Source organism: Rousettus aegyptiacus, unplaced genomic scaffold (genome assembly GCF_014176215.1).
Source record: "Rousettus aegyptiacus isolate mRouAeg1 unplaced genomic scaffold, mRouAeg1.p scaffold_m13_p_16, whole genome shotgun sequence".
NCBI classification, from domain to species: domain Eukaryota; kingdom Metazoa; phylum Chordata; class Mammalia; order Chiroptera; family Pteropodidae; genus Rousettus; species Rousettus aegyptiacus.
In genome coordinates, this window is record NW_023416291.1 from 35,488,809 (window position 1) to 35,512,783 (window position 23,975).

At 50.8% G+C, this 23,975-nt stretch overlaps 1 protein-coding gene and 2 pseudogenes across 1 annotated transcript in view; all 3 read right to left on the bottom strand.

Moving 5' to 3' along the window:
* Positions 1–776: 776 nt before the first annotated feature.
* MYO1F (myosin IF) overlaps positions 777–23,975 on the bottom strand; it is a 31,240-nt gene continuing 8,041 nt past the window's right edge. Inside the window, exons 2-28 of the mRNA XM_016163049.2 lie at positions 23,018–23,155; positions 22,454–22,543; positions 22,276–22,370; positions 21,804–21,891; positions 21,604–21,693; positions 19,613–19,744; positions 19,334–19,468; positions 18,963–19,095; positions 18,577–18,773; positions 17,813–17,893; positions 17,567–17,653; positions 17,133–17,219; positions 16,506–16,673; positions 15,222–15,307; positions 12,738–12,819; positions 11,429–11,535; positions 10,852–10,950; positions 10,612–10,756; positions 6,160–6,274; positions 5,897–6,066; positions 5,050–5,195; positions 4,541–4,687; positions 4,198–4,346; positions 3,668–3,751; positions 2,884–3,085; positions 2,627–2,796; positions 777–1,942 (exon numbers count right to left, since the gene is read on the bottom strand). Coding sequence (XP_016018535.2) covers positions 1,866–1,942; positions 2,627–2,796; positions 2,884–3,085; positions 3,668–3,751; positions 4,198–4,346; positions 4,541–4,687; positions 5,050–5,195; positions 5,897–6,066; positions 6,160–6,274; positions 10,612–10,756; positions 10,852–10,950; positions 11,429–11,535; positions 12,738–12,819; positions 15,222–15,307; positions 16,506–16,673; positions 17,133–17,219; positions 17,567–17,653; positions 17,813–17,893; positions 18,577–18,773; positions 18,963–19,095; positions 19,334–19,468; positions 19,613–19,744; positions 21,604–21,693; positions 21,804–21,891; positions 22,276–22,370; positions 22,454–22,543; positions 23,018–23,155 — 3,300 coding nt within the window. The 3' untranslated portion in view covers positions 777–1,865. The remainder of the gene's footprint in view (positions 1,943–2,626; positions 2,797–2,883; positions 3,086–3,667; positions 3,752–4,197; positions 4,347–4,540; positions 4,688–5,049; positions 5,196–5,896; positions 6,067–6,159; positions 6,275–10,611; positions 10,757–10,851; positions 10,951–11,428; positions 11,536–12,737; positions 12,820–15,221; positions 15,308–16,505; positions 16,674–17,132; positions 17,220–17,566; positions 17,654–17,812; positions 17,894–18,576; positions 18,774–18,962; positions 19,096–19,333; positions 19,469–19,612; positions 19,745–21,603; positions 21,694–21,803; positions 21,892–22,275; positions 22,371–22,453; positions 22,544–23,017; positions 23,156–23,975) is intronic.
* On the bottom strand, positions 9,466–9,583 carry LOC118612799 (annotated as a pseudogene).
* LOC118612716 lies at positions 14,030–14,148 on the bottom strand (annotated as a pseudogene).

Here is a 23,975-nt window from a genome sequence, read left to right on the forward strand (position 1 = left end):
CAGGATGTCGGTGGGGTCACAGGGCGGGGACTTTTCCATTTGGCTGATCTCAGGATGTTGGTGGGGTTACAGGGCGGGGACTTCTCTGTTTGGCTGATCTCGCCGCCTGGGAAGTCTCTGCTGCAACCCCAGTCATGAGCCATCGGCCATCTTAGGTATTGAGCCGCCTTCCCGCTGGCGTAATGGCGCCCGTGAGCAACCGAACAATAGGGAAGGGTGGGGTGAGGCCTCAGAAAGGATAGGGACCCAAAGAAGGGAGAAGAGGGGCCAGACTTGAGACATTTTGTAAGAGTCAACAGGATGTGGGGCTGAGTGGGTGGGGCAAAAGCAACTGAGGTTTGCAGATGCTGTAACTGAAATGTGAGAAGTTGTTTGAATATGTTAAACCCACTCCCTTCTTCACACCCAGTAACCCACCCAAACCTCATCTATCCATTCTATCCAGAAGGCTCTACTTCCTGCATGTGTGGTGCTCACCAAGGTAGTGGGGCCATGGGGCTTTATCCCCAAGTGCCAGGAGCTAGGGTGGGGGTAGCCTGCAGGGTGAGTTTGAGGGCTGAGAAGGAGACGGAAGCCCTGATTTCCTCTTCAGCACAAGGAAATGCCCAGCTGATGAGGTCAGTGGTTCATATGTTGGTTGTTCTTCCCCCACAATGATGGTTGGGCAGCAGAGGAGAAAATCAGAGATGGGAACCAGGGACATTCAAGGGACTGCCTAAATGCTTTTGTATAACAACTAATTAGAATGTTGCTGAGACTCAGTTGCAACCTTGGGATTTTTTTTTTTTTTTTTTTTTTTTTTTTTTTTTTGCGCCAGCTACTCTCAGCTTCCCCAGGTAGGTGCAGAAGAGAGAAGGTGTGGATCCTGCAGAAAGCTCTGCTGGACAGTCAGCCCCTGTCCCTTCTCTGGTTCAGTTTTGACCCCTCTAGTCTCTCAGACTGGCTTACTCTTTGAGGGGCTGAGCACAGAGTGGGTATCCATCTGGAAAGCTAGGATCCTTAGGCTCTGACCATGGTAGGACTCCCAGACAGTTCCTGCAGCACCTACATGGAATTCTCAAAGGCGCAGACTCCAGCATAGGTTTGGAGACAATTGGGGAGATCACTAGCCAGACTGACCCCTTCACCTGTGACCATAAGTACAGAAAGCCAGGGCCCTCAAATGTCAGAACTGGTCCTGACCCCAGGTGAGTGAGGGCTAAGAAGGCACAGACATGAGGTGGGGAGCAGGGGCCAGAGGTGTCTCACGATGGATTGTGGGGGGCCATGTGGGACCTGCCTCCTTCCTTAGGGTCCAGTTGGGTCCCATATGGGTTTGGGGGCTGCAGCTTTGGATCTGATAGGACCCATCAGACCATTTTCTATAGTAAAGCTGGGATGTAGCTTCTGGAAGTTGTCAAGTGAGACAAACTCAAGCTTTTCAAAGCTTGGCTCTGTGGAATCTTAGGCAATTGACTCAACCTGTAAAATGGGGCATTTGCTGCTCCTACATCACAAGTTTCTGAGAAGGTTGACACTTTGACCCAGCAAACATTTATTGCTTCAGTAAAGAGAGAAGGAGGGAGGTCATGCTTGTCAAGGCCCCCCAACTATGCCTCACCCTTTGCTGACAGGACATGCTTCATTTTATACTCATAAGGCAGCTGGGAGGTAGGCTCTGCTATTAGCCCTGTGTAAAACAAAAGGAAGGTGGTGTGACATGAGACAGTCCAAGGCTCAGGGGTGGCTGCAGGTGACTCCCAGACTGGGGTAGGCTGGAGGCCACCAGACTAGACCTTCTAGCCAATGCAGCCAAGAGAAACAAGACCCCTGCTGGCAGGGCCTGGCTCCCTAGCAGGTGGGAAGACAGAATTCTGGGCTCCCACTCAGATCTTCTCCACGTAGTTTCCTGGGAAGAGGCCCTCCTGGCCATGCAGCCGGCCTTTCCACCAGCCCGAGGAATCTGTGGGAGAGAAGAGTGTGAGGTGGCACCCAGGCCACCCCGGAGAAAACCTTTAAGCTGTCTCAGTATCTGTCTTATGCATTTCCACTGGTCTGGCATAAGGCAGAGGCTTAAGAGAGTGATAGAAGGAAAGGAGGGAGGGACACCCACACATGGTTTTTCCTTGTCACTGGCTCACACTCTGTTATTTTCTAGACCACTCTCTTGCATTCTTCCTTCATCCATGATCTGCTTCAGGCCCCTCCCTGCAATACCCCTAGTGGTCCCAGGAATGATTTCAATGGGGCTCCCTCACTCACCTGCAGAGGGTGCTGTTGAGTCCAAGGCCCCTCTGTGGCAGCCTCAGGGACTAAGGTAAAGAAGGTGCCTTGGGCCATCCAGATATGGCCCATATCCTACTCACAAGAGGTCTCTAAGATTCTACTATTAGCACTATGTTTGACAGGTGACAAAAATGAGGCCGGGATACGAGGTGTGATTCAGTGAGGCCAGGCTCCTAGGTGGCTTAGTTGGTAACTCCAGACCCAAGCCTTTGCAGCCACTGGCTCAGAAGAGGCTATTTCTGTTGGAGCCTAAAAACTAGCCGGCTACTTCTGTCATCCCATGGGAGAATATGCGGTAATGTGGGGCTGCCTGGCTGTAACAGGGTTCTGACTTCTCCCACTTCTGTCCCAGCACACACACCTTCCATGAGGATCTCTATGACCTCATTCACGTTGAAGCTCAGCTCGTCCACATCTTGTCCCACGTACTGGTACAGTGCCCGGCACCGTGGGCCATGTATCCGTGGCTGGGGCTTAGGGCGGCCCACACCAGGCACTGGCCGCTGCCCAATGCTGCGCTTCCTCTGCATCCTGTGGGCACAGGGGGGCGCTCATCACAGCCCTAGATACTCCCTCACAGCTGCCCATCTCTTGGGGCTGCCCTCCCACCCCACCTACCCAGCCACGCCTTGATCTGGCACATTGAGGAATTCTGTGTTATGCTCCGAGGGGGGCCGTGCCCGAGGGCGTCTGCTGGCCCTCAGGGCTGAGGACGGAGGGCCTCGGGGAGGCCGCTGGGAGCCCCCTCCAGATGTGATCTCCAGGGGCAGAAGACCCCCTCTAGCAGAGGGGGGCACCCCGTTGCGGTCCAGACCTGTGGCTGGAACAAGAATGGGGGCATTTATCATGGTGATGCTAGGAGTATTTGGGATTTGGGGATGACTTGACTAAAAGTTCCCAGTCTGAGGGAGGAGGCAGCCACATTCTCAATTCAGTATGGTGACTAGGCCAGAGTGAGGGACGCAGGGGCCAGGAGGGATCAGAGAGAGATTCTGCAGGGGCAATCTTTTCCCCAACCCCATTCTGTAGGAACGCTTTTGTGGATGGGTCTTGGAGGAAGAATGGGAGCTCAAGTGGAGTGGGAATTTTGGAGACAGGCAGAGCAAACAGCCCCAGCAAAGGCCTGGAGGTTTTGACAAATTTGGCAAGTTGGGGAAATGTGATGTAGCTTGCCTGACAGGAGTGTAAGATGGGAGAGAAGAGGTCAGTGGTTAGCTGGGGTCAGATTCTGAAGGGCTTTGAATACCAAAACTAAGTTTAGCTGTTACTCTACTCTGTGGGAGATCGGGAGTTATGGAGAGTTCTGGTCAACTCTGTTAGATCCTGTTGATAGGTGTACTGGCTTAGGTCATGGAGCCCACAAGAGGCAAGAGAAGACTCTTAGTGGGGGTCATCTCTTCACCTCTGGGGGGCCCAGGAGCTGCCCGGAAAGGTGCCTGGGCCGACCTTCGAGGTTTTCCCTGGGCCATTCCTTTCCGTGTAGGCTCTGTAAAGGAAAAGAGAAAGGATACAGGATTTGAGTGGTGGCCAGACCAGACCAGGCTCTTGGCCCTGCCCAGAAATCCAGTTCACTCTGGCTCCTCCCCAAGCCCTGTCCTCTCAGGTTCACTGGCTCAGTCCTGATTGGTCCCGCCCCTCTAGGACCCGCCTCTCACTTCCTATACTCGAGCACTCCATGACTCGCGCCCCCCCACTATCGGCTATCTCTCGGGCTTCTTCCCTGGCCACACCCCTCCACGTTTCTCGCCCAGTCACTGGTCACTTCGCTGGCCCTACCTTCTTCATGGCTACCTCTTTTGTCTCTCTAGACATGCCCCTTCACGGCCTTCACCCACTTTCGGACAGCCTCACTGGCTCCGCCCCTTCAACATTGATTGGTCCCCTCTCTGGCCCGCCTCTTTGGCACCACCCCCTGGTTCTGCGCAGACTCACTGGAACTTTTAGGCAGCCCATCACCCACGCTGACCGTGAGGGCCCGGCTGCTAGCCTTAAGCAGCGCCACGTCGCCGGAGCCCCGGGAGAAAGTGACGCTGCGGGTGCCACCTCCGCCCCAGCCCTCCTTCTTCACCCGGAACTGTAGTCTGTGGAGAGAGGAGAAAGCTGTTGGGGCGCTCGCCTCCCAAGCGGGGATGCGTGTTACCTCCCCATCCTATCCTTGCCAGGCCGGGCACTGGTGGGTGGCAGGACAGAGGGGCATTTCAGCGGGACTGTGGGATGGAGAGGGGGTGCTATGCCTAGACCAATTCGAGGATGGTGGTGGTGAGGGGAGGCGTACGTGTCGCTGAAGGTGAGGGGCAAGGGTCTCCGTGCTGCCTCCTCAAAGCGCTTGCACAGGAGGCTGACAAACTCGGTCTTAAAGATGCTCTCTAGAAAGCTGTCCGTTGTGTCTTCTTGGAGGATGAAGAAGTCATCCTGCCGCGTACTGGGGGCGGGAGGAAAGGCAGTTGAGAGTGGCAAGACTGACATGTGAGATGCAACAAGGGAAGGGGAGGTAAGGGGCAAGCGAAGAGTTACTCCGGTCGGGGGAAACGGAAAAAGTGGAGCTGGGGAAGATGGTAATACAGAACCAGGTGAAGAGTCAGATGAGGGGACAAGTGCAGTTGGCAAATAAGGATCATGAGTGTGGGGGCAGGTGAAGGTGACAGGTAGGGCCAAGAAAGGGTTACAGATATAGCAGCAGGTAAGAATGTCAGAGTTATAGATGAGGTAACAGTATGAAGAGAACTGAGGTTGACGAGGGGGCAGGCATGGGTGACTATAGGGCAGGTGAGTGCCTGGACTCACCTGAGGGAAACTCCTCTCAGGGCCTGGATCTCCACCTTCTTCTTGAGGACCTCACGCACTTGGCCCTTCTCGGGTCCCTTCTTCACCTTTTCTCGCCCAATCACATACACACACCTGGGCGTCAGGATCAAGTCCCTCTTGATGGGCTATGAGGATGCAGTACCAGAGAGGCTGATGGCCGGAGCCCTGGGCATGGGCAGCCTGGTCCTAGGGGATCAACCCCAGGCAGAGGGGTGGTGCTGGCAGATCAGGTGAAGGACAGGTGAGGGTATCCCTCCACACAAAGGTATATGAGTAGTTATATAATAGGTTGAAGAAGAGTATATTGGCTAGAAGGGTGTCTGAGGCATGGAACAGGTACAGGATAGGTGGAGGTAGACCTACTGGACATGTGTGTCCAGGCTAGATGAGCACAGGTTTATCTGGGCCAGGTGAAGGTGTGTCTAACTGACAGGTATATCTAGACTTGGTGAGGGTATACCTACCTAATGGATAGGTGTGTCCAGGATAAATGAGAGTGGCCCTGTGGTCAGTACTTCTGGGTGAGATGAATGTGTAATTGTGGACAGATGTGTCTGGCCAGGTGAAGATGCATCTGATAGACAGGTGTGCCTGGGCTACATAAGGTCATATTTGATGGACAGAAATATCTATGTTAGTTGAGCATATACCTGTGGGCAGGTGTGCCCCAGCCAGGTGAGTGTGTACCTGTGATGAGGCAGGTGTATCTAGGCTAGGTTAATATATACCTGTGGACAGATGTATCTGGGCCAGGTGAGGGTGTACCTCTGGGTGGGGTGCTGGGCTGGGGCCAGGGTCCTAGACGTACCCACTTGCTAGTGCCTACCTTGAAGCGGCGGTCATACTTGGTGACTGAGTCAGCAAAGTCCACGCGTTCCCTCTTGCCCAGAAACTGACGCAGCTCTGGCCGCTCCTCCAGCCCCAGGTAGTCCCCGACAAAGTTCCGATTGATGCTATTCCGTCTCCGCTCCTTCTTGTTCAGCAGGATGTTGGAAGCTGTGGGGCCACGGGGTGGGAGGCAGAGGTCATGGCCTGGCTCTTCCAGGTCTATCCGTCTCCACCCTGAGCCTCCCACCTACTGCCTCTCACCTTCTTCCCGCATCTCCTCATACTTCCGTACTGCCACGTGGCGCCTCCAGGCCTTCTGGATGGTACGGGCAAAGCCATCGAACTTACGCTCTCGCATCTCCTCCAGAAGGAAGAGCTGGGCAAGAGAAAGGGGTGGTGGGTCCTGGCATCTCCCCAAGGCCACAGTCTCTGGTTTCCTCCTAGCCCACCCCACCCATATGCTCTTGCTCACAGGCACTTGCACACATACTGTCACACTACAGTCAAAATTTCTTCCTCCAAATGACAGGACCCAGGGTTTTCTCCCAGTATGTGACACAGGTCCTGCATCAATTATAACCGTGGATTGTCTTGCAGGGTTTGAATCTCAGCTCTGCCTCTTACTAGCTTTGCAGTCTTGCCAGAAATGGAAACATCACTGTTTCTCACACTTAATTAAGCTATGACATGCCTTTCATGTGAGATGCACTCCGATTTCAGAGATATTAGAAACGTGAATCAGTGTGCATTTTACAAAACCAATAAGATACTATAAATATGAACCTCTGATGCACAGGGTTGTGATGCGACTGGTGACCATGTGGTTGTGTAGTATACAACCTGCATAGCCAGACGTGGTGGTCCTGGAAAGGAAGCTTTTGCAGAAATCAGACTTTTGAGTTTTAACAGTCTTGATCCAGAGAGGGCTATGTCAGACTAAGTCAGTGGAAATGCCACAGAAGATGTCTGTTTATTTGGAATAATAACAGGTAAACATATCAAGGAGAAGAACCCACTGAATATGAAACGTTATACATGTACAATAATAAAAACAATGGGTGCTGGTCAAAGACTAGAACTAACCATTGGAAAAGGACAGATGGCTGGGAAACATTCAAATTCAAGCAGCAAATTAGTGATAAAAGGGACAGCATTGTCAGTTATCGAAGATGGGAGATATTATTGAAAATAAAACTGGCTTTATTTAGAAAAATAACCCTTTACTCAGATTTCTCAAATACACAAATATCACATCACTGCTCAATGCCCACTTTGCTGACCAATGTGGTGGACGTCTCCCAGAAACCCCAGGGTTTCCTGCATGGACTAAAAAAATTCTGAAGATACTTGGTTCAAATGCACTTTAAAAAAATATATCTTAGAGGGATTTTAAAGCTTTGGGTGTTTATAACTGTTCATGTAAGGTAAGGAGTCTTCTCACTAGGAAGAAAAAAAAACCCCAGCATTATAGTTTCATAGGTTGCAGGGATTGTGTGGTTTACATATGTATTCTTTTGTTTCTCTGACACTCGATGGTTGGTGGGTCTGTGTGTGAAGTATGTCTGAGTAATGCCTCCTATAGCATATTAAGAGGGCCCGTAAGTGCATTCTGTGGTTTGCTGAAGGGGGCAGGTATGAATAAAGGGAGACCAGCCTGCAGAACTGGGAGTGAGCCACTCAATCAGGAACCCTCTCTCCCCCTTAGCTGTTCAGGGTAAATGGGATTTCTGCCCAGGGAAGAGGATTCTTTTTTCAGTTTGGGAAATGGAACTTCCTATCGGTAGAATTTGAAATGCTATCTCCTTTATGCTGCAGAGGGTGAGAGGAGGTGTGTTTAAGGCGGGTGAGACAGGACCAAAATCTGAGCTTGTCCTGGGAGACTGGGTTGAACAATTCCCCCCGCCACCACCACCACCCAATTCATGTCTACCCGGAACCTGTGAATGTGATGTCATTAGGAAAGTGGGTCTTTGCAGCTGTAACACGTTAAAATGAGATAATACTGGAGTAGGGTGGGCTCTAAATCCAATACACCTGATGTCCTTATAAGAAGGAAATTGAGACCCAGACACACAACGGAGAAGACCATATGGTGACAGAGGCAGAGACTACAGTGATGCAGCTATAAATCAAGGATGGCTGGCAACCACCAGGAGAAGCAAGGACGGATTCTTTCCTGGATTCATGCCTTCAGAGGGAGCATGGCCCTGTGACACCTTGATTTCAGATTTCTAACCTCCAGAAACGTGAGAAAATAAATTTCTGTTGGGTTAAGCCATCCAGTGGTACTTTGTTACAGCAGCCACAGGAAACTAACATACCTGGAATAATGAGCAGTGAATCCCAACAGGTGTATAACACATTCAAGGATATTTACAAGAATCAGTCCAACTGAGAATCATCTCAACATGAGCGCATTTGTGGTTGAGAAAGGCTGCAACTTCATTAGGTTCATTTAATCCCTTGATCAATTTTTGATACAGCATAGTTAAACTTTTTATGTTTTTTTTTTCTATTTTCATTTTACTAAAATTATCCTCATCAGAATCCCCTTTTCCTGTGTAAATATTGTCTTTTTTCCTTACGAAAATTTCCCACCAAACTTTTACCTTAGTGAATTTTATTATTTCCAGCCAAATTCGTCTTCCCTACCTCAAAATGTGTCAACTGCAATTTTTGTCAAAATTTGATTTTATCTCCTATAGTCTTAGCCAGAAATAGCTTTATTAGTCTTTTTTTTTTTTTTCCAGTGTCAGTTTTTATCTCTTTCTTTCAGAGTCAGATTATACAGCCTGTCAGTAACTGACAAGATGGATTCTCTCTCTCTGCTGCCCATCCTCCTATTTTTCTTCCCCCTCCCTCTTTCCATTTTTTCTTATCTGTTACAAATTGAATGATTTCAGGTATAGTTTTAGCCATGGGGAATTTGGGTTTGTGATAAGTTTTGATCAGTAACAATATTTACTTTGTGATTCCAGATTTTTTATTTCTCAGAGCCAAGTGCATCCACAGGGAAAAACTCTAGGAGGTAGATGCAGACAAATTTGGGGAACAATGGTTCCCAACCTCTCAAGAGAGACTATTTTTGTAGCTGTGAAATCTCTAGAGTCTCCACACCTCTGTGCTGTTTTTACTTTGGTGAGAGAACAGGTGACTTGAATGTTACAGTAGCGTCAAGGGAATCATCTCAGCAATCCTGGTTGTTGTCTTCGAGTCTCCTGAGGTGCTAGGTGTGGGTGCCATGATTAAGCTGGTGATGAGACAGCCAGCTGGTCCTGGCCCAGTCCCCACCCAGCACACCTATCCTTGCTGGTCCAGCTTGTCCCTGGCTAGGGAACCTAAGATTCACCTGAGAGTCTGGTGAACTAGTACAGCTCTTTGAGACTGTCATCTCCCTGTTTGTTTTCCAATCTCACGTAGAAGCAGGTGGCCAGACAGGCCTTTAGGGGGTTCTTTGCCCTGATTTTTTGTTCTTTTTATCACTGTTGCTTTTTTAAAAACTTCCCTGAGGCTTTATTTTTTATTTTATTTGTTATTTATTTAAATTTTTTTATTATTTATTATTTATGCCTACAGCACTTGGTCTTCCTAGGTGGTCTCCCATCCAAGTACTAACCAGGCCCAACCCTGCTTAGCTTCTGAGATCAGATTGGATCAGGCACTTTCAGGGTGGCATGGCATAGACACCCTCCCCCCCCCCCCCCCGCTTTATTGAGATGTAATTAACATGTAACACTGTGTAAGTTTGAAGTGTACATGAGTTGATTAGATACATGTGTATATACATTGCAAAATGATTACCACTATAGGTTAGCTATACCTATAGTGGTCATCAATACGAGGTGATGGTATAATACCACCTTGTATATTTACCATTCTTTGATATGGTGAGAACTTGGAGATCTACTCTCTTAGCAACTTTTGAGTATTTAATACAACACTGTTGACTATAGTCACCGAGCTATATGCAAGATCTCTAAGACCTATTTGACATTGTTGCCTTGTTTGTTTTTTCCCTGAAAGCAGAGGCAGCGTAAGGTTGGTGGTGCTTCCAGCCTTTTCATAAAAGGCTAAGTGCTGATGGTAGCAGCTGGAGGGATTGTTCCAGGTTGTAAAATGTGAGATGAGATTTGTCTTTGATACATCAGGGCCTGAGGCTGGTCTTGAAATAAGAAATGGAAAGTTGTCACTTTGACAGGAGTTTCAGGCGTAGGGACTCAATGCGTTTGTGACTGAAGGAACGAAGGAAGAAAAGAGGAAAGGGAAAACAGGATAGGAGAAAGGAAAAAAGAAGGAAATGAAAAAGGAAAAGAAAGTAGAAAGGGGAAAGGAATGGAACTAAAAAGGAAGGAAACAAGGGACAAAAAAGGCATTCCAGATAAGCATGAGTCCTATTTCTTCTAAGACACTTGTCACCACAGGCAGCCATGTGTTTCTCCACTTGCTTCCTGGCCACCAAGGACTGTCCAGCTAATTTATGTTTTTCTGATCATCTACTATGTGCTAGGCACTGTTCAGAGGACTCCCTGTTTTGTATAATCCTCATCCCAGTCCTGCAGGGTGCCTATTACTCACCCCATTTTCCAAATGGAGAAACTGAGGCTTGGAGGGGTGAGGAAATATGCACAAGGTCACACAGTAGCCCGAAGAGCAAGACCTGAGCCCCTGCAGGTGACGCAGGTGTCTGTCTGTCTCTTTTATACATACACTTACCGATTCGGGGTTCTTGACGAAGACCTTGGTGCTCCCCATCTGGTACTGGTCTGGCTCCATGTTGACAGCTCGCAGCAGGTGCTGGACCCCCTGACGCTCATCCCCCCGCCACTGTGGCCACGTCTGGGGGGTCAGAATGGCATACCTGGAGGCAGAGGGTTAGGAGAGTTGGAGGAGATGGTGCAGGTGGAGGTCATTCTGTGAGGTGGGGTTAGGGCCAAGAGCAGCAGGGGACCTCACCTCTGTAGGAACTTGGCGAACTGGCGACGGTAGGCGAAGCCTGCCCGGCGCACCCTGATGTTCTCCTTCAGGCCCAGGTACTCCACCTGGTGCTTGACCCTGGAGGGAGGATGGCCTGAGTCCCCTGATGGGGGCCTCACCAGTCCTAGGCGTGGGAGGGGGCTCTGCTGTGGGCAGTTTGGGGGCTGAGTTCTGAGGTCTGGGGAGGGGGTGTTCAGCACTGGTCCCAGGGAGTCAGTTCTGTGAGATCAGGGCCTAGGTTCTGAGGGGTTGGTCTCTGTGTTAGTTCTGTGGTCAGGGTCACTTCTAGGCTGGGTCCTAGGGACTGTGAGGGAGACTGTGCTAGTCCCTGGTTCATCCTCCAGTCAGTCTGGGGCCATCCCTGGGGTCTGGGGTGGTCTTGATCAGTTCTAGGTTTAATCTTGAGCCCTGAGGGCCTTTGATCTGGTCCTAGAGGTTAGCCTGGGTCAGTCCTGCAGTGAGTCACACAACCCCAGGAGGGTTCTGGGGGGGAGTCAGTCTGGGGACAAGTAACGTGGACCAGTCCAGCTGGCACCCAGTCTGGGCTAGGAGTCACCTGCTCTCCTCCCAGTCACGGGGCCTCTTGGTCTCGTTGGGTTTGATGCAGCGGATATAGTGGGGTGTGCACCTCTTCAGCGTGGCCACCAGGTCGTTGGCTTGTTTCTGAGGTGGAGGAGAAGGAGGTGGTGCACAGATGGGATCCTCTGGCCCCTCTCTCCTCCCACCCTGAATACAGACTCAAGAGACAGAGACACACTGCTGGGGGTGGGGTGGGGCTGACAAATGTTTGTCGATGGAGAAACTGAGCCCTCAGGAGAACACTTCCCCCAGAACATTTCTGCCTGTCTTTTGGGGACCAGTACTTTGGAATTACAGAATCTCATATGTGTGCCTGAGAAGCCAGCCTTGGGTTGTCCATTTTAACCCCTCGAGAGAGACTAGAAGTCAACCAAGGTGGAGCAGCAAGAGAAAATTTGGTGTTGATCATGGCTCTACTGTGTGTTCTGGGCCAGTGACTGTACCTCTCTGAGCCTCGGTCTCTCCATCTGCCAGGTGGGACTAGTCTCATATAAGTAAATTGTCCTGTATTTGCTGCCAGAACTGACGAGTGCTCAATACATGCTTATTAAAATATTACTCAGATTGGACATCCATGTTCACAGCAGCTCTTTTTACAATAGCTAAAAGGTGGAAACAACCTAAGTGTCCATTGACAGATGAATGAATAAAAACAAGAAGTGGTCCGTCCACACAATGGACAATTATTCAGCCTTAAAAAAGAAGGAAATTCTGACACCTGCTGGGACTTGGATGAATCTTAAGGACATTCCGCTCAGTGAAATAAGCCAAACACAGAAGGACAGATATCGTGTGATTCTACTTTTATGAGGTCCCTAGAATAGTCAGATTCATAGAGACAGAAAGTAGATGGTTGGAGCCAGGAGCTGGGGGCGGGAGGAGTTAGTGTTTAACGGGACAGAGTATCAGTTTTGCAAGATGAAAAAGTTCTGTTTATGGATGCATAGCAGTGTGAATGTGCGTAATGCCACTGAACTGGACACTTAACAATAGTTAAGATGGTAAATTTTATGTTATGTCTATTTTACCACATTAAAATAAATGCCATATGACCAGAAGGTCAAAAAATTATTAGGATGATGGCTCACTTCTGGATTTAGGGAGTTAGGGGCTCCATTGAGGAAGCTAGTTCAAGCCCCTTAACCCCAGAGCTGGAAGAAGTCCCGGCTGGAAGAAGTGCCAGAGACAGAGGCAGAGGGCCTGGGTTGGGGAAGGGACAGACACTGGAATAAACAGAGAAACAGACCCAGCCATCCCCAAGCCCAGGTCCCCCTCGCCAGGTCCACCTTGATCTTGGAGCCAGCAGTGCTGGGGCGGCCCTTCTTGTCTACATCCAGCTTCTCAGGGAAAAGCATCCGGAGGAAGGCTCTGGGCAAGGGGAGAGTAGTGGTTGGCGGTTCAGTTGGACCTTGCGGTGCCCTCTCCCAGAGGTGGGGCTGCCTAGGTGCCTGGGGCCCAGAAGGCACGCTGCAAAGTATAGTTCTCCCTGAATGTGGAGGGTGAGGTTGTGAGAACTGGAGAGTTGGTTTCATCCTTTTGGTTCCTTAATTATTTGCTCTGTTACTTCTTCCATGGCTACGCATGACTTGGATAGCAAGTAAGATAGAAAAAGTTAAATTAAACAGGAAAATGTGTCCAGCGGTGCAGCATCATGGACAGTGGGGGCAGGACTCCTTGTAGGAACCAGCCTACATGCACAGGCTTGCGTGTGTGTATGTGCAAAGGGACAGGAACAGGGATGCTTGTGACAGTCAATTATGGGCACTACAAAGGGCGTCAGTTAAATTCACTGTGGTACATCATGGCTCTCTCCCTCATCTCCTCAGCAGGTCTTCCCTGTCCACTGCAGCACAGAACAAGAGGACTGCTTAATGGATATGAAGTATCCATTTGGGTAGATGAAAAGGTCAACTAGATAGTAGTGATGTTTGTACAACTCTGTAACTATAGTTAATTATACAATTTAAAGTGGAGAAAATGTAAATTTTATGTATGTTTTATCATAATTAAAAGGTTAAAAAAGAGAATGTTGTCCTCCCTACTCTCTATTCTTCCTTTATTGACTTAGTTACTCTTCACAGCACTAGTCCCAGTGGTTCTTAGATTTGAGTGGGAGCCAGAATCACCCGGAGTGTTTGTTGAACACAGATGCCCTTGCCCCATCCTTTGGGTTTCTCACAGGTCTGGTCCGGGGCCCAATAATTTCTAACAAGTTCCCAGAGGATGCTGATTCTTCTGGTCCAGGGACCCCACTTTGAGAACCACGGTTCTATGCCTTTCAATATGGTGGCCACTCGTCACATGTGGTTGTTGAGAGGTCCTAGGTGAACCTTGGCCTGTCCCAACTGAGATGTATTGTAATTGTTAAAATACACACTGGATTTCAAAGAATGATATAGAAAAAACGAACGTAAAAGATTTCATTAACAATTTAAAAATATATATATATTTAAGTGTGTGTGTGTGTGTGTGTGTGTGTGTGTGTGTGTGTGTGTGTTTGGTGAGGCAACCCTTGGTTGACCTCATAGATTGCAAGGAGCTTGTCAGTTTACGATCCCTTTTTTTTTTTTATTTGTTACGCCTACAGCCCCTGGTCTTTCTAGGTGGTCTCTCATCCAAGTACTAAACAGGCCTGACCCTGCTTAGCTTCCGAGATCAGATGTGATTGGGCTTGTTCAGGGCGGCATGGCTATAGACAATAATTTAAAAAATATTGATTGCATGTTGAGATGATAATAATTTGCGTGTAGAGCATTAAAGAAAACATTTTAAAATTTCACCTGTTTTACCTGTTCGCCTTTTTACTTTATAAGTGTGCTTACTAGGGCATTTAAAATGACACAGGTGGTGGGGATGAGGCTTGACTGCAGTTTGGCACGAGGGATCTTTTTGAGGTGACGCATATGTTCCAAACTGGATGGTGGTGATGGTTGTCCAACTCTGTATTAAAAATCACCTTTTTAATGGTGTGTCAGCTGTACCTGAATAAGGCCGTTTTTAAAAAAATTCCATATGTAGCTTGAGTTCTATTGGATGTAGAACATGTTGGACGGCACTGCTCTAGATCAATGAATCTCAAAGTCTGATGTGCACATGGGTCCCCGAGAGGCACGGGGGTGGGGGTGGGGATCATGTTTAAATGCAGACTTCGATTCAGTTGGTCTGAGTTGGGGCCTGAGAATCTGCATTTGTAACCAGCTCAGAGGAGGCCCTTGTAGCTGGTCCAGGAACCACATTTTCAACCTTTTAAGAACCACTGTCTCATGACTTTTCGCTTGATGCTAGATTCTATTTGACTTTTTTCCTAGTTCAATGTCTCCCCACTGGGCTGTTGTCACAATGAGAGCACCTGTGTTCTCTGACTTGTTCAGTTATCCATCCCCACAAGTTCAAATGGTGCCTGGTCCACAGCAGAGCTTGAATCAGATTTTGAGGTATAAAAAGCTAAAAGGTGGAAGCTGGTATGTAGCCGTGATCAGGGAGATGGATCCATATGTGTTAATACAGAAAATTGCAGAGCGTGACGTTTTCACTGCATAAAAAAGGAAACTGTCTGCACCCAGCGTGGATGCTTGGGTTTGCAGAGGGTAGCTCTGGAAGGGCCATAACTCTGGTTACTTTTAATCAGAGCCAGTCTCTAGAAATACTGTCCTGGCCACACAGTCACTCCCACAAAGCCCGTGGTATGATGGGAGCTCTAGGGAAGATGGGTGGTCCCCCATCCCCATGGGGATTTCTGCCCAGATGTCCCCATGTCTGGGAGCACTCACTGCTCACTGGTCTGCATCAGCTCTATGAGGTCAGAGAAGAGAACATCCCGATTCCTCTCGCAGAAGCCGCTGACATCATAGGAGACCTAGAAGGAGATGGCATTGGAGGGTGTGAGGGGCTGAGGCTTGAGTGGGTAGGGAGCCTTACAGCCCAGGTGGTCAGGGGTCATGCTCTGGAGTGAGAGGGTGAGAAGGTAGGATCTGTGGTTCGGAATAGGGGGCAGGGACAGCACCATGGGCCTGGGGTCCCAGGAGTTCTGATGTTCAAGTTGAAATTGGAGGGTGGGGCTGTAGTCTGGGTCAGAGGCGAGGGAGGTGACAGTTATAGGCCAGATTTGGGAACCGGGCTGCAGTCTGGGCAGGAAGCGTCTAGGATGGGGGTCTGTTACTTAATTTGGAATCAGAAGGTCAGACTGAGTATGTGTGTTGTGGCCAATGTGGGGTTGGGGGTTTGTGTTGGGGGAGGGTTACAGCAGTGGCTAGAGATGCTGGGGGACTTCAGCTGGGCTTGTGGGCTGGGTCTGCTATCCAAGATAGGGGCTCTTCATCATCCTGGTCATGGGTGTTCCCTGGCTCAGGGGACACAGGAGCTTCAGCCCATTTTAGGGACTGGTGGGCCGTAGCAAGGTAAGACACCCCTGGGGGTATCTGCCGCTCATATGAAGATCAATGGCAGAGTCTGCAGTCCTGACAATTGGAGAGGGGGACTGTGACCAGGGTCAGAGGCCAGTGGATTCCTATGGCCTTAGGGAGGTGTCTGTAGGGGGCTCCAGCCCATTTTGGAGGGTGGGGGCTTGCACGGGTCTGGGGAGTCTCTAAGTTGGGGTTAAAAGTTGGTGGGCTGTGTCCTGGGTCAGGGGATTAGTGGATCTTACAGCTTAGATTGGGGTTTGGGGTCTTCTGCCCAATTTAGGGTCAATGGAAGGAGTTTCAGTCCTATGAGGGGAGCTGTCCTGTTAGTAGGGGGAGCTGTGGCCTTGATCAGGGGCCAGTGGGCTTCTGCAGCTCTGGCTAAAGGCTTGGTGGGGGGCCCAGACCAGTTTCTTGGGTCACTGGTGGAGGTTCTTCTTTCTGTCATTGGGGTAGGGCTGGAGAAGGGTGGGTGGAGTTCTGCATCTCTGGCTGGGGGTACCCAGGGGCTCCTTCCATTAGGAGGTTGGGAAGCTGCAGCCTGGAGCTCCCTGGGTCTGTGAGGAGGTGCTGCTGGGGGCCACCGGCGGTGCGTGCATGTGTGTGTGTATGTGTGTGTGTGCGCGCGCGCACGCATGCGTGTGTGCAGCGCACCTTGCCTGCGTAGTGGTGGATGACGAAGCCGGCGCTCCAGCTGTTGAAGTGCTCGTGGGTGCCCACGGCCGCCTGCAGCTTCTGCAGCAGCGTCTGGTCAGCACCGCCGCCCGTGGCGTGCATGGTGGCGCACACGTCGTCCAGGACACTCATGATGCCTGGGGGGTTCTGCGGGCATGGAGAAGCGGCAGCCGCTCAGCCTGGCTTGGCCATACCCGCATCCCAGCACAGAGAGCTTTACCGGGGTGGGGGACAAGGGGGAACTTCTAAATACCAGAGGGGTCCAGGTGTGTGTGAGAGGACTGCGGAAGCTCCCTGGGGCACAGAAAGGGGTGACGGACCCCATAAGGGATCCATGCCTCTTTCTCTTCTTTGGACCACAATGCCTGGCGGGAACCTGTCAGCATTGAGCCCTCCCTGAGCAGGCTGCCTGGGGAATGTTTGTTGAGTAAGTGAAAGGCCAGCAGGTGGGCAGAGTGAGTGGGTGAGGTAGCTGACAGGCTCTGTCTATGCTCCTGGGTAGAGAAGGGTCTACAGGGTGCATTCCCCCTCCTGGCTGTCCTAGGCCTCCCAGGCTCAACTGTGGGGCCTAGTGAGACCCACCCCCAAAACTGGCCGGGCCCTCACCAGCTTGTTTTCGATGAGGTCACAGACGATTTTGTTGTTGAAATACTGGATGGGGGTCCAGCGGATGCCCTCCTGTACGTACTCCTCCTGGGGGCGGCAAAGGGGGCAGGGGTGGGGGCAGTTGGCTGGGCACATTCTAGATGGGGGAAGAAAGTGGGGCAGTGTTCCCCCACTCAGCATCTCATCAGTTAGGACAGTCTCCGATAACAAAGCCCACTGTCCTGCATGGGGCAGGCTGGAAGTGCCAGCCTGGCAGCCCTCAACTGCAGACAGGCAGGAGCAGGCCGATAGACACCCTGGCCCCCTCCCTCCTCGGTGGCCAGCTCTGAGGTCGGCTCTGCAGTTTCCCTGGGTCCCAGTGGACCTGGGTCCAGTTGCTCACCCCATCCCCAGCATTGTCCAGTGTCCCTGGCTACCTGGTTGCCACTGCCCACCTGCTCAGCCTTCAGGGTGAGTTCGATAAAGATCTGCTGTAGCTTCTCATTGACGAAGTTGATGCAGAATTGCTCAAAGCCATTTTTCTGCCGAGGGAGGAAAAGAGCGCTTCCTTCAGTGGGCTGCTGGTAGAGGTTCCTGGGACCATGGGCCACCCTGTGGTCACCAGTGGGCCACCACTGGGTCACTCTGTGACCTTGGACACTGGGAGGGACAGTGTGTGGGCTGGAGGGCACAGGCGATACCTGGAAGATCTCGAAGCCATAGATGTCAAGCACGCCAACACTGTATTCTTCCTGGGGCTTCTGCATAGCACGGTTGATGGCCTGCGATGAGGGTGGGGACAGGAAGTGAGTGTCAGCCTGTCACTCTTATATGCTCTTAGCCACATTGCCAGGCTGTGTCCCCTCACGGCAGTTTGTCTCCTTCCTGTGCATACCCCCATCAGTTACCCGCATGAGGAAGCCAGGTGTTAGAGCATTTGGATCTGCCTTGGGAGCTGGCTCCGTCCCTTAAACACTCTGCTCCTCTATTTTCTCACCTTTAAAATGGATTAAGAGTAGCAACTATCTTATAGGGTTTTTTCTAAGAATTGTATAGATCGATGCATGTAAAAATTACAACTGTAACGGGCACGCACTAGCTGTTACGTAATATTAGCTATTGCTGTCATCATGCTTGACCTTGACACATGCTGTTCCCATACTCCCATCCAGTCCATCACGTTGTCCTCCTGACAGTCTTCTTCTTGGCTCTCAAAGGCACCCACCCCCTCTCCATTGCCACAGTCCCATCCCAGTGCAGGCCTGAATGGCTTCCACAGCCCTCTCCTTCCTGGGTTCCACGCCACAGCCAGAGGGAGCCCCTCGACCTTCCATCTGACCACATCCTGCCCCTGCTTTGTGCCTCCCATTGCTGGGAATTGGTGAGGCTGTGAAAATCAAGCCTGCCACCCTTAGTTGACAGGTCCCAGACCGCCTCACCCACCCCTGCACCCTGCCCCACTCACCTCTACAAGGAAGTCAAAGAGACGGGAGTAGAGTCCCTTGGCCAGGGCGTCGCGGGTGTAGGCCGCCTGCTCCACATTGAGGGTCACGTCGATGGATTCACTACGCCCACCCCAGCGGCTGTCCATCTTGCGGCTGGTCAGCTTCTCTTGCAGCCGCCCACTGTCGATGCCCAGGAGGTAGGCAGGAAAGGCCAGGACTGCCGGGTGGGGTAAAGGGGTAGCTGGTCAGGCTCTTATGCCCCTTTCGGTGCTTCTGTCTCTCCCAATTTTGCCCAGTGACACTGAAACTGTCCTCATGGGTTCTCACCCTCATGGGGTCGAACTAAGAGCAAGCAGTTCACAAGAACTCATGCCTGCACCCTGCCCTCCCCAGCACCCACACTCACGGTCCACACTCTCCACCCGTGCGTAATTCCCATCTTCGCAGAAGCTGATGTTTCCCAAGTGCAGGATCCCCGCCACGAGCTGCAGGACTAGCTGCTGGATGTTGGGTGGGATCCCGATGACCTGCATGGCACTCTGTGGGCACAGTGGGGACAGAGCCTGTGCCACCAATCCAGGCCTCCATCCTGTCTCCTGTGTCAGGCTTCTGGGGACACAGCGTGGACTCAGAGAGTCAGGACACTTAGGTCCCTGCCCTGCCTCTTTCACCTGCTCAGTCTGTGACCTTGGGTAAGTTCCTGCCCCTCTCTGGGTCTTGGTTTCCTGATTCGTAACACAAGAGTTTGCCAGGGCCGGAGTGGCGACTGGTACTCACCAGAGTCTCGCTGAAGTCGCTCCTGTCATCAGTGCCGTCCACCTTGTAGGTGTCTGATTGGTTGAGGTAGTAATAGTAGTCGGGGGTCATGAGTCCCAGGTTCTGCCGCTGCTCCTGGGAGGCCCCTTCCAGCAGCTGGAGGGTGAGCAATGCTCATGTGTCTGGCACAGGACTGGCACAGGCCTTGCAGTGCCCCAGCGCTCACTGTTGTGGGCTCCCAGACGCTGACCCTCCCCCTGTCTCCCCCGGGCTGCAGATGGGGCTCTCCTGTCCTTGCACCTGGTAGTAGATGTGGAAGTTTCTCTCGTTTTCATTCTGCATGACCACGCGGGATTTCTCCAGCAGAAAGTTGGAGATCTTGCCCCCATCTGGCTCTCCACCACGGCTGAACTGGATCTCAAAGTACTTGCCCTGAACCCGAGAGAACCACGTCAGCCTCAAAGGGCCCCAGGAGTACAGCTAGGGGAAAGGTCAGGGATGGGTCTGATGAGCCTGTCCTCTTTCCCCATATTACCCATGTGACTTCAGATTGCTTTCCTCTCCCCACCTCCCATCTGAAAGGACTTGAAAAGTACTGCTTGTCTTTTTCACCAGTTCCTTCTCTCCAGCCTTTGTTTAAGCTCTGTCCTGGGCCAGGAATGCCCTTCTGCCCCTCTCTGATGATGCAAGCCCTCACTTGGGGGCGTCCAGCCCTGTGCCTGGCACACAGAAACATCACACATTATTGACCAGTTCCCCAGTTCCTCCATCTCAACACAGTGGCCTCCATGTCTCTGTGGGATACTGCTGGTTCTAATGATCCTGACTGTCTCCCACATGTTGTCTCTGAGCCCAGACCAAGGATCTCACAAGCCCCTTCTTTGGTCTCTGACCCCATCTGGGTTCTGCTCTGGCCAGAGAGTAGAGAGCAGACAAGTCCCCTTACTTCTCCTTTCTGTCACCTCTATCCAATAGCAATACAAATTACATCATCATGTTACACAAACACCTGTAATATGTGACCTATACTTATCCTATTGTATAATAAAACTATAAAATAAAACATAATAATTGTGTTTTTGAGGTTCATCCATGTTTCTGTGTATATCAGTCGTTTGAAAATGCATACTGTGTGGTTCCGTTTAGATGAGGTTCTAGAACAGCTGAAACTAATAATGGTGGAAAAAAAGAGGAGTAGTTGCCTCTGGGGTAGGGTGGGAGTAGAAAGGAACAAGAGGGAACTTTCTGGAGTGATGGTGATGTTCTGTATATTGGTAGGTGTTTGGGTTGCACAGTGTACGCATTTTTCTGAATTCAGTGAATGGTCCACTTTAGATTTATGTGTTTTACTGTATGCAAATTTTACTTTAAAGGAAATAAAAGAGAACTGCAAATTTGCGATGGACTATAATTAATGACCTGCATGCCCAAGTGTTTGGGTGGAAAGGTATGGAGTCTGCTTCTCGCTTTGCAGTGCATCAAAAATAAAAAATAAAAATAAAAAATAAGATGGATGGAGATGCAATAAAGCAAGTAGAGTAAGATGTTAATGATGGAATCCAGGAGATGGGCATACAGGTATCCGGTGTGGTAGTCTTCCAAACTTTTCTGTGTATTCGAAATTGAGGAAAATACTTAAATATAATTATATGATAAAATATATTAGAAAATAAAAATGTAGCTAATAATATTGTAGGAAGTAAAAATAGCTTATTAGTAAATGGAATGTATTAAGTGATTTCCATATGCAAGCATCTTATTGAAATTGTCATTTTATGGAAGAGAAAACAGAGGAGACCTGGGAGGTTACATTGTGCTTTGTCCATGCCACATGTCTAAACAGTGACAGAATCAGACCGTAAATCCAGATCCATTTACCTGTTTTGTCTTCAGTTAGGCACAGGTCAGCACCTGACAGAAAGGAGCATAAGGACTATTTCTTGAAAGAAAGAAAGAAGGATGGAATAAATTGGACCTGACATGTATATAGGAACAGATGTGGCACGGTCGCAGCCAGGGGAGTATTTACGAATGTGATGCAAATATGTCATGGCTCCACAGTTTTGTCGATGGGGGACTCTTTTTCAGATGGACTATAAAGAAGAAGTGAGTCTCCCATCCAGGAGCAGGTATTTCCTGTGTTCTTGAGAACGCAGGTAGGGGTGTGTGTGTGTGTGTGTGTGTGTGTGTGAGAGAGAGAGAGAGAGAGAGAGAGAGAAAGAGAGAGAATGAGACAGACAGACAGACAGTGTGGAGGGAGCAGTTGCACCAAAGCAGGGCTGTAGACTCACGAAGCGACTGGAGTTGTTGTTGCGCACAGTCTTGGCATTGCCAAAGGCCTCAAGCAATGGGTTCGATTGCAGGATGATGTCCTTCACGTGCTGGGGGCGGAGACGGGTGGGGTGTAAAGAGGTTAGGCTGAGGCAGGGCCGGGAGATAAAGTACCATGGAGTGGGGGGGAACCTGGCCCGTCTCTCTGTTTTTGCCTCACCTGGACCTTCTCGCCCCCGCCGGACACTTTGGAGATGTAGCCCATGATGTATTTGGCTGCCACCGTCTTCCCAGCTCCACTCTCTCCACTGGGGGTGGGAGAGGGCAGGAATGATCAGTGGCTGAGGTGGGGGAAGTGCCCTTTTTAGTGTCTGATTGTTTCCTCATTCATTCATTCAGTACCTACTGTGCACCAGGCACTATACCAGGCTCTGGGGATACAGTAGCGAATGAGACAGATACGAATCCCTGCCCTCTTGACGCTGACATTTAAAGAGGACAGATGTACAATAAAGGAATGAATAAATAAAATATATCGTGGGTCAAATGGTGATCAGGCAAGCAAAGCAGGGCTAGGGACAGAGAGAGATGGCAAGACTGTTTAGATCAGGAGTTCCAAATAGATGTCCCTTGGTACTGATGTTGTTCGATCAGGGCCTGGGGAGGAGGGCCTGGGGTCCCTCTGTCCATACCTGATGATGACACATTGGTTCTCACAGTCGATGAGCATGTTCCGGTACATGTTGTCCGTGAGGGCGTAGATGTGTGGGGGATTCTCATACTGGGCCTGGCGAGGAAGGGTAGGCCTCAGCCTAGGGCTGTGGGTCAGTGGCCCTGGGGACTGTGCCTCCCACCTGGCCCTGGCCTCACCGCGCCCTGGTAGAGGTCGATCTCACGCTCAGTGAAGTAGGGCATCTGCTTGAAGGGGTTTACGGAGATGAGCACGGAGCCGATGTAGGTCTGTGGGGTGGTTAAGGGCCATGGGATGTCCTGGTGTGCTTTGTCCCCGAGAGGTCCCTGTCCCCTTATCCTGCTCCTCGGGGGTCTCCTAGAGCCCCACTGATCAGAGGAGGAGATGGCGATAACTCAGACGTGTCCTGGGTCTCTGAGGGAAAGACGGGGCTGGGTCCAGAATGGGGGAAATGGGGCATGTTGTGGCTGAGCTACCCCAGGGCAGAGGGAGTGGTGGGGCCCACGGCCACCCCCAAGCGCAGTCCTGCTGTCACTCTGTCGGCTCCCTGTCCTATCATCTGGTGTTCTCACTGTCCATCCCTCCCTCTTCATTTGGTCAGGCATCTGTATTTCCCATCTGTGATAAAGTCCCTCTGACACCCTCCCCCGCATTCATCTACCCGCCGCCCCTCCATCCCTTGGTCAGTTATCCGCCTGTCCCTCTGTCCTTCATTTGCCTGCCCCACCCATGGCCCAGGATACAAAGATATAGTCGTCCATGAAGCGCTTGCGGAGGTTGCCCACGATGGCGTCCTCAGTGATCTGGGGCAGCAGCACCATGTCGTCCACGCCGCTCTGTTTCACATTGTGGCTCTGCCAATGGAAGCGCTCCTTGCTGCCCTGAAAACGGGGGTGGCAAGGTGGACGTGAACCCTGGCGGGGGGCGAGGTCTGGTGCCTCCCTTACCCGGCTCATCTCCATCCCCAGCTTCTGATCGTGCTTCACCTCCTTCCCCATCTCAGGGACATTGGGAGATGTGGTCAAGGTCCAGTCCAGGCCCTCTGCCCCCAGGAGGCCAGGCAGAGTGACACAGCTCCTCCTTCCCACTTCCTTTTCAGCCTCCATGCTCCTTACTTCCTCAAACCCCTTCTTCCTGCCCAGGCCCAGGCCAAGTCCTTGACTTCTCTGCAGCATCTGACCCTCTGCCCACCCCTTTCACCTCAAGATACCCCCCTTCCTCCTACTTCCCTTCTCTTTGATCATGCATCTTAGCCTATTGCTCCGAGCTCCTCAGAGCCCAGCTATGACCTCTATACTCTGTGCCCAGCTGTGACCCTGCTCTCCTATGCCTTTCTGCTGCCCCTGCCACCATCTTCTTTCTCCATCCTCAAAGAGCCTTGCCCCTGCCCTGTGCCAACTCCAGCACCTTCCCAGGCTCCCACTTTCCCTTTTCATTTCCCCTTTCAGTTTTTCATCAGTTGACACCTTTTGTTAGGACCCCAAGGAGGAGATTAGACACAGGCTTTCCAGGAAAACTCCTCCTACAGGAAGCCTTCCTGGAATGTTTTCTTTTACCCCAACTAAACTTATCCTTAAACACTAAACACTAAACTTAAACACTGAAACACACTGGTTCTCTTAGGTCTACTCTGCCTCTCTTTAATACAGTCCTGTATGGAAAAGTCTGGCAAACAGAAGAGTGATGGTAGCCTTGAGCTTC